At 38.9% G+C, this 10,323-nt stretch overlaps 1 protein-coding gene across 1 annotated transcript in view; it reads right to left on the bottom strand.

Moving 5' to 3' along the window:
* The window catches only part of LOC107100876 (E3 ubiquitin-protein ligase znrf1-like), a 20,694-nt gene that overhangs the window by 5,487 nt on the left and 4,884 nt on the right, over window positions 1-10,323 (bottom strand). Inside the window, exon 4 of the mRNA XM_015399539.1 lies at window positions 7,059-7,160. Coding sequence (XP_015255025.1) covers window positions 7,103-7,160 — 58 coding nt within the window. The 3' untranslated portion in view covers window positions 7,059-7,102. The remainder of the gene's footprint in view (window positions 1-7,058; window positions 7,161-10,323) is intronic.

Below are 10,323 nucleotides of genomic sequence, written 5' to 3'. Positions count from 1 at the left end.
GATATTCTAATTTTATGACCAGCACCTGTGTATGTATGTATATATATATAGAAAAAAAAAGCCATATATGATGTTTGTTACTGTTCGCGACACATCGGGATACATACTTAATTCCACTTTAGGATTGATAAATTATTATTGAATTTTTATTGAAGTGCGAATCCAGAATCGCACGTAGGGCTGCAACTAACAATTATTTTGCCATTTGATTAGTCCTAAGATTTTTTTCTTTTCAATTATTAATTGGATAGGTTTGTACGGAGCCCCTAAAGGGACATGGAGGAAAAAATAAACTTTGCGAGATCCCGCAATACTTTTGCGAGATCTCGCAAAACGTTTTGCCATGTCAGCGGAAGTAAAACAAACACACAACAGTGGAGTTGCAAAGTGTACTGCTATGGGAGGATAATATGCCCATGTGTCAGCTACAACCATGGAGGATGATTTGGAAAGGTTCTTAATTTCTAGAGAAACACGACATTACACGAATGAAGAGAGACAAGGTCCGTATGCAATCCTACGGAGCCCCTAAAGGGACATGGAGGGAAAAAATTAACTTTTGTGAGATCCCGCAATACTTTTGTGAGATCCCGCAATACTTTTGCGAGATATCGCGAAACTATTGCGGGATCTTGCTAAAGTATTGCGGGATCTCGGAAAAGTTCTTTTTTTCCCCCTCCATGTCCCTTTAGGGGCTCCGTAGGTTTGATGGCACCGTGTAAACCGAGTATCATCCTGCCAACCACTGAGCTGATATGGGAAGCAGTCGGACAAACAGACAGCAGATTATTTTATTTTTATCTTGTAGCATGAATGATGCCAATCGACACCAATCGTCTCCTCAATCCATCCAACAGCAGCTGAGGTGGTTCCAGAGCTGAATTACTGCAGTATATCATCATAGCATATTTCAGTTTACGTTACAGAAACAACTCCAGCAACATGATGCAGTAAAACTTTAATCTGAGCCACAGTAAAGAGCCGCTTTTATCAGTTATTAAAATCTGCAGCTGGTTAAAATGCTTCACATTTAATCTGTAAAGTGGTAGATTCAAACTTCCTCTCTTTACGTATGCTGAGGAAACTATTCTAAGGATCAAACATTTACTGGAAGAGATGTGATGTAATATCAGCTCTGAGCTTAAACCAAACCCGAGCTTACTGGGTTTTTAATTTAACCCATTTATGTGTTTCTAGTTATGAAATGAATTCCCTTTAGTGGATTGATCCTTGTCCTTAAATAAGACTTAAAGCCATCTGATCCTTCCAGCAGCCCAGCACCTACAAAGACCCATCAGCAGTGTGTTTGCACCATCGATATGTAAAGAAACCATTGACGGTTCAACAAACAAGCCCATTTTTTGGCTTTCGGAGGTTTTTGCTCCAGCCGCCACAACTCTTTATGATTAAATACATTAACGGTCTCCAGTAAAACCAAGTACAGATGATGCTGCATTAGAAACTACGACATTAATGCAGCAAATATCAGAATATAAAGAAGTGCATTTGGGTTGTTAACTATCAACGCAACTAACAAGCAGACGAGGCAAAGCTCCTGATCAGATAAAAATGACAGACATCGGTCCAGCTCTAGTTCAGAGGCATTACCCAATGGGCTGCCTTCACATCTATATGCTGTCCTGGGCAAGACGTGAAATGAAAAAGAACTGGGACTGCAACTAAGAATTATCTTTCACAGCAATTCATCTGTTTATTATTATTATTTTGTTTAATAACTGGATAGCCAAAGGTTCCTTAGAAAGACTTTTAGAACTTTAGAGACTTTTTAGAAACTTTTATAAAGTTAAACCAGGGGAAAATAAAACTTTTCCACCTGAGTAGATCTGGATAGAGCATATTGACAGACCAAAATAAAATCTTGAAGTCGTAGGGAAGCGGCTGTTCCAACCGTTGCGTTTCCGAATTCTCTCTAGCGGTGCCTTATTTACACGAGCGAATAAAGTGAATGTGATTGGTCGTTTATCAAGGGGGCGGGATTGTTGTGGCAGAAGGTTCGCAATCAAGTTTGGTTGTGGCTGGTTTGACGGAAGCATCTTGCTAACCAGTTAGCTACTTAGTGCTAGTAGGTTCCCAATGGGAAATAACATTGGGACCAAGTAGCACTAAATTGGTGACTTAGAAACGACACTGTCAAGGAACGCTATGGACAGCGGAAACATGCAAGAGGAGGAGAGTTTTGTGTCGGAGGTCGTGGATGAGTCTCCTCAGTCATACATTTCTTTATTTAGAGGAGGACAGCGGGATGAAGATGTTGTGGAAGAGGACACCAGGGCGGCAGAAGCTTGGTTTGGTGTAGAAGGCTTCCAGCCGTACATGTTTAAGCCCTTGCCTCGCAACGCTGCCAGTTCTGTTAGCTCTACGCCTGCTGAAGACACAGACGTCCATCCCCGTCAACACTGGGACTGAACTCAATGGGAAAGGAAATGATTCTTATTTCAAGCGTTGTGTATATTAGCTGCGACATAAGAATCAAGATGCTATGACTGAAAAAATGTGATTGACAGATGACCGTTGACATATGATTGGCTGAATTTAGGTGTTCAGGCTGACGTATAACTAACCGGCCTGCAGAAGATAACGAAAAAATAAAAACCGATTTTAAGACAGGAATTTTTTTTTTATATATAGTAATTTTCTAACCTTTCGGGAAAATATGGTCTGATATATAGTACACGTATATACAAGTTTAAGCCAAAATAATAAGAAATTTAAATATGACTTTAAATGCAAAATGTTTATATGCATTTTTAAACAATTTTGATATAATTACTGCTCTAAGTTGGTTTCTCTGTCGACTACAGGTGATAGTTTCAGATTTTAAGCTGTATGTGATGGAAACAAACTAAGATCCTTGTTTTTACCAGCAGCTGGGTCAGTGAACTCTTCCCTTCTGCTGTTTGCAGACACTGAATAAACAGCAACAACTCTGCATTTAACCAAACTGCTCTACTTCAACCTTCTGCACCATCTGATGTCAGTAAAGGCAAACTTGTCAAAGGAGAAGAACTTTATATCCTCCTATTTGGAACGAGGCTGGAACACACGGTCCACTCTAAGTTAAAATAATTCGGAGGTACATGTCCTAGCGGTGTGGCCGCTTGCAGATTGCGTAACTTTTGGCACACGAGCCCTTGCACCCTGTTCGACACAGCGAGCATAAACCAGGCTTAATGGTAAACAATTGGCATAAACCACTGCAGGTTGTTGATGTCGTTTGCCTTAGCACTGCACCCTGGTTTATTTGATTTAATGGAAGTGATTTGAAACTGGTTGGTGTCCCAACAAAAGGTCAAAAATGTTAGCAGAGAAAACTATTGATCTGCTGCTGAGAGACAGAGATCATGGCGGCGCCTCGTGGCGGCGGCCATGATGTGCTCTCCACAATTCCATAAAATATGCCGTTCAAAACGCTACAAAGCAGGCAACTTATAAATCATATCCCATTCTTTTTTATTTTTTATTTTTTATTTAGAAAGACAGATTTCCATCACATCAGCAATCACAGCTTCATCCATTTAAGATTATAACAGAAGATATAAGCAGAAAGTGATTTTGTCCATGTTGCCTTTCTGGTATTTTTAACAAAATATCACTAACTTAATCATATCCCATTCTTATGTTTACATTTTAGCACTGCTGCACTTTAAGAAATGGAAATTTTGTTTAGTATACAATCTGTGTGTGCAAAATGACAACGTTTCTCTAAGTCTAAGTGATATAAATGTTTAATTTTTCTGATAAAGATTCTTTTTTTTTTTTTATCAAAACATTGAACTTTTCAGTGTGATAAACTGAGAAGAATTTAGATCTCACTTTTTCCCTCAAAGCAACAAACAAGGTTTTTTATCCAGCACACATACACCATCAGCCCTCTAGCTCCGCCCACCTCCTTACGTCAGCATGCATAATCAGCAGCAGCAAATTAGCCGACTTCATGGAGTGATTATTATCAGATTATTTCTATTTTCAAGAATATTCACACTTCTTAACCAGGAATGCTACAAACACAGAACATCTTGCAGAGTCTAAAAACATCTCTATACATGTAGAAACATCTAGCTACTGTCCACATACCTGAGTCAAGCTGGTCGCTGGGCTTCAAACACCTGGCCTGCGAGTCAATTGAAGGGATGTTCAGGGCAGCAGGGCTTCACCTTGGACCAGGAATCGATGCAGCTGCAGGCAGACGGAGCAGAGAAAGGTTCAGGGGTGTAAACACGAGCAAAGGCCTCTGATTAACTCGTGCTAATGTAGCAAACTGAGGTGTCGCCCACAGGCATTAATCTCCTTCCTGAATCTGAGGAAACGGTTCATGTCATCACTGCAGTTGGCTGCAAAGACCAAACAACTCCTAGTTAGAAAGCAGGAAGACATCTGATGGGGCTGCTTCACATTGATATGGGTTTTAAACTGCTTTTATAACGCCAAGGATGTTTACTTTTGCACTGCTACACCATGAGATTATTACAAATGGATATTTAAAATGCATTATCTTCCAAGCTTCATGTTTGCTTTGAAAACCAGTAAAGTTTGACTGCAGAAGAAGCTCAGTTTTAGAGAAGCGTCGTAAGAACAGAAAATAAAGGACAGAGTGATGAGAAGTTATGGATTTATCACAAAATGTTAGATAAGGACATGAAAACAATGAAAAAACAATCACATCATTTATTTTTATTTGGGAAAAATATCTCATCGTGGTGAGAACTGATTTATTGTGAAAGTGGTTGATTCCAATCAGGGGCGGGCAATCAGGACCTTCGCTGCTCGATTAAAATCAATCAGAATCACTAACCTACATTCATAACCTAAACCTTTAATCTTCTTCTTTCAAACAGTTTTAATTTATTCCAAACAATCCATTCTCTTAATTTTGTAGCGTTTCTCTTGGCAGCGTTGCTTCCATTACATTTATGTGGTTACTATATTTTTTATCCAATCAGATTTCTATGTGCTATGTGCTATGTTGCTATGTCAATCCAATCTGCCCTTCAGAAGCAGCAGTGCTGGCTGATGTTACCATAACAATATTAGTGAGGAACGTCTTCTTCAACCAATAGAATTTCAGATTTACCCCACAGGATCAGCTAGCAGGCCCGCCCTAATTTCAGCATTTTCTGCCCTCTGATTGGTCCGTTAGAGCAAAATGTTTACAGTTTAAAGGTATTCAGAAATTATTNGGGATGAAGATGTTGTGGAAGAGGACACCAGGGCGGCAGAAGCTTGGTTTGGTGTAGAAGGCTTCCAGCCGTACATGTTTAAGCCCTTGCCTCGCAACGCTGCCAGTTCTGTTAGCTCTACGCCTGCTGAAGACACAGACGTCCATCCCCGTCAACACTGGGACTGAACTCAATGGGAAAGGAAATGATTCTTATTTCAAGCGTTGTGTATATTAGCTGCGACATAAGAATCAAGATGCTATGACTGAAAAAATGTGATTGACAGATGACCGTTGACATATGATTGGCTGAATTTAGGTGTTCAGGCTGACGTATAACTAACCGGCCTGCAGAAGATAACGAAAAAATAAAAACCGATTTTAAGACAGGAATTTTTTTTTTATATATAGTAATTTTCTAACCTTTCGGGAAAATATGGTCTGATATATAGTACACGTATATACAAGTTTAAGCCAAAATAATAAGAAATTTAAATATGACTTTAAATGCAAAATGTTTATATGCATTTTTAAACAATTTTGATATAATTACTGCTCTAAGTTGGTTTCTCTGTCGACTACAGGTGATAGTTTCAGATTTTAAGCTGTATGTGATGGAAACAAACTAAGATCCTTGTTTTTACCAGCAGCTGGGTCAGTGAACTCTTCCCTTCTGCTGTTTGCAGACACTGAATAAACAGCAACAACTCTGCATTTAACCAAACTGCTCTACTTCAACCTTCTGCACCATCTGATGTCAGTAAAGGCAAACTTGTCAAAGGAGAAGAACTTTATATCCTCCTATTTGGAACGAGGCTGGAACACACGGTCCACTCTAAGTTAAAATAATTCGGAGGTACATGTCCTAGCGGTGTGGCCGCTTGCAGATTGCGTAACTTTTGGCACACGAGCCCTTGCACCCTGTTCGACACAGCGAGCATAAACCAGGCTTAATGGTAAACAATTGGCATAAACCACTGCAGGTTGTTGATGTCGTTTGCCTTAGCACTGCACCCTGGTTTATTTGATTTAATGGAAGTGATTTGAAACTGGTTGGTGTCCCAACAAAAGGTCAAAAATGTTAGCAGAGAAAACTATTGATCTGCTGCTGAGAGACAGAGATCATGGCGGCGCCTCGTGGCGGCGGCCATGATGTGCTCTCCACAATTCCATAAAATATGCCGTTCAAAACGCTACAAAGCAGGCAACTTATAAATCATATCCCATTCTTTTTTATTTTTTATTTTTTATTTAGAAAGACAGATTTCCATCACATCAGCAATCACAGCTTCATCCATTTAAGATTATAACAGAAGATATAAGCAGAAAGTCCAAGTGATTTTGTCCATGTTGCCTTTCTGGTATTTTTAACAGAATATCACTAACTTAATCATATCCCATTCTTATGTTGACATTTGATCACCATGTTTACATTTTAGCACTGCTGCACTTTAAGAAATGGAAATTTTGTTTTGTATACAATCTGTGTGTGCAAAATGACAACGTTTCTCTAAGTCTAAGTGATATAAATGTTTAATTTTTCTGATAAAGATTCTTTTTTTTTTTTTATCAAAACATTGAACTTTTCAGTGTGATAAACTGAGAAGAATTTAGATCTCACTTTTTCCCTCAAAGCAACAAACAAGGTTTTTTATCCAGCACACATACACCATCAGCCCTCTAGCTCCGCCCACCTCCTTACGTCAGCATGCATAATCAGCAGCAGCAAATTAGCCGACTTCATGGAGTGATTATTATCAGATTATTTCTATTTTCAAGAATATTCACACTTCTTAACCAGGAATGCTACAAACACAGAACATCTTGCAGAGTCTAAAAACATCTCTATACATGTAGAAACATCTAGCTACTGTCCACATACCTGAGTCAAGCTGGTCGCTGGGCTTCAAACACCTGGCCTGCGAGTCAATTGAAGGGATGTTCAGGGCAGCAGGGCTTCACCTTGGACCAGGAATCGATGCAGCTGCAGGCAGACGGAGCAGAGAAAGGTTCAGGGGTGTAAACACGAGCAAAGGCCTCTGATTAACTCGTGCTAATGTAGCAAACTGAGGTGTCGCCCACAGGCATTAATCTCCTTCCTGAATCTGAGGAAACGGTTCATGTCATCACTGCAGTTGGCTGCAAAGACCAAACAACTCCTAGTTAGAAAGCAGGAAGACATCTGATGGGGCTGCTTCACATTGATATGGGTTTTAAACTGCTTTTATAACGCCAAGGATGTTTACTTTTGCACTGCTACACCATGAGATTATTACAAATGGATATTTAAAATGCATTATCTTCCAAGCTTCATGTTTGCTTTGAAAACCAGTAAAGTTTGACTGCAGAAGAAGCTCAGTTTTAGAGAAGCGTCGTAAGAACAGAAAATAAAGGACAGAGTGATGAGAAGTTATGGATTTATCACAAAATGTTAGATAAGGACATGAAAACAATGAAAAAACAATCACATCATTTATTTTTATTTGGGAAAAATATCTCATCGTGGTGAGAACTGATTTATTGTGAAAGTGGTTGATTCCAATCAGGGGCGGGCAATCAGGACCTTCGCTGCTCGATTAAAATCAATCAGAATCACTAACCTACATTCATAACCTAAACCTTTAATCTTCTTCTTTCAAACAGTTTTAATTTATTCCAAACAATCCATTCTCTTAATTTTGTAGCGTTTCTCTTGGCAGCGTTGCTTCCATTACATTTATGTGGTTACTATATTTTTTATCCAATCAGATTTCTATGTGCTATGTGCTATGTTGCTATGTCAATCCAATCTGCCCTTCAGAAGCAGCAGTGCTGGCTGATGTTACCATAACAATATTAGTGAGGAACGTCTTCTTCAACCAATAGAATTTCAGATTTACCCCACAGGATCAGCTAGCGAGCCCGCCCTAACCTCAGCATTTTCTGCCCTCTGATTGGTCCGTTAGAGCAAAATGTTTACAGTTTAAAGGTATTCAGAAATTATTAAAGTTAAGAGAGAATAAATATAATTTGCGAGGTTTGTTTATATTGGAATGCGCAAAAGAGAAGAGCCAGATAAAGTCTAGATGTGTTTCAGTTATTGGTGTGAAAATGTTGAATGAATTGAATGATGATTTAAAGTTATGTCCTTTCTTGGTGAATTTTAAAAGGGCTTTAAAATGTAAAATGATAAAATCCTATGTTATGTAGAATTGAATATTTATATACGCAGTAAAGAACCTGGTAGGTTGTAAAGATTGTAAGTAGAAAACAGGGTAGGCAATAATAAGCTTTTCTTCAGCCTATTCCTGTTTTTCGGTAAATTGTTGGTTTTGTTTTGTTATTGTTGTTTAATTTTGGATTATTTGCTAAAAAATAAAGTGAAGTGAAGGGAAGTGAGTGATAGATTTTATCTTAATGCGCCATTTCATCTGGTAATTACATTCATATTGAACCGGAACGGCCCCTGATGATGTAAATGTGGCAGAGCTGTGGTTATAAAGTAGAGGATCGACTTTGGGTTTCTTGCTTAATTGATCTGCGTTCATCCTCACACTAATCTTCGTCTTGTAAGCAGAAGCCTGTTCAGAAATGAGTGTTTAATTAATAGCAGTGTCTATGTTTAGGGGAAGCGAGTGAGATGCAGTTAGTTGCCTTAAAAAGGAGCTTTGAATCTTTTTTGCATCCCTTTTAACTTCAGAATAATTACCACAAATATTGTGAGAAATAAAAATATAAAGCCCACCTTTTAGCTAGAGCTCCTTAACAATGTCTTAATCATCTTTTTTTTTCTTTTTTAAAGTGCATAATTTGCTGTTTTTTATGGCGCGCCTCCTTTCGGATGTTTTCCACCCATATGATTTTTTTACTCCTCCGCTCTACGTTTGGAAATCAAAAACGTCAGATCAACAACCCCACCTTCAAAACCTAAAGCAAACTTCCCATCAACCGGAAACCAACGCGGGGTTACTTATCCGTCTGATCTTGCATGAATTTCCATGGAAAGTAAATCTAAGCGCTAATCATCTCAGCTTTTCCATGTGAGGAAATTACGTGGCTTTCCCGATCTGTGCATGAAGCTGCTTGCCCCAAAGACTCAGCCATGATGCAATTCCAGGATGCGTCTCCCTTCTGAGACAAGAGCTAATAAAGCTCATACTTTAAAGCTGCTTAAGAAGCTGGGAAAGGTTGGAGAAGCAGGGGAAAGCCAGAGTGGGACGTTAAGGCGAGGCTAGAAATGTGCTGGAACCATGCAAACACACCAGGAGTCATTTAACCGCTTTATAATTATCATTCTACCAAGGAATGACTGAAACCAAAATAAAAAAAAAAAAATACTGAAAGTCTTCAGGTAACGTCAGAAGAAGCAAACAGATGTTAACTTTTCAAACGTTTGATAAACCAAATTTCTCCTCCTTATTGCACATCACCTTTCCAAACATGAAGAGTTTTCCTCATACCGATTAAAAGCATGTTTAAAGACCACTTTTCAAAAATCTGTCTTTCACCAACTTTCTACCGAAGTATGACCTTTGCCAGTTTAAAATCCGTTCCACTGGAAGAATATCAAAGTGAGAAAGGAAAGTTTTATCTTAAATCTAAAGCTATTAGAGGTAGAGTGGAGAAGAAGTGGCGGCAATAAACGTTTCATTTGGTCAATAGATGGCCTGGAAAAAGAGGAAATTACAGATGGATGAAGAAATCAGCTGCCAAAAAGAATTAGGTCTTTTCTTTTTTTTTTTTTTAGTTTGTTGCACCAACATCAGACAAAATTAAGAAAAACAGCCACAGACACCTCCTCCCTTTTAATGCATCTCCTTTTATTATTATCATTTTCCCCCAATTTATACTTTAACCTAACCTATTATCTAAAATGTCTTTTCTTCCTTCCTGACTGCAGGCGTATCTGCCATTAATTAATAGTGGAGGCTTTGATTTCTAGCTTAGAAAATGACTCATTAGTGACTAAAGGGCAGATTAGACTTCTCCAACCGCACACTTTAAATGTGGCTTGGTTCTGGTGGCGAACCAGTTTTGCTGGTATGCTTCTGCACCGTCGGTCTGGAATTTCTAGAGACGCACAGCAGTTTCCAGCCAAAACGCAAGTGGGAGTCTATTCCAGAACTCCTGCATGGAACTTAGGGTTGTCAAAATGTTGTATCCGGATA

This window comes from Cyprinodon variegatus, unplaced genomic scaffold (assembly GCF_000732505.1).
Source record: "Cyprinodon variegatus isolate N-32 unplaced genomic scaffold, C_variegatus-1.0 Scaffold1022, whole genome shotgun sequence".
Taxonomy (NCBI): Eukaryota; Metazoa; Chordata; class Actinopteri; order Cyprinodontiformes; family Cyprinodontidae; genus Cyprinodon; species Cyprinodon variegatus.
The sequence above is the reverse complement of the archived record's forward strand: the minus strand, read 5'-3'. Positions and strand labels throughout refer to the sequence as shown.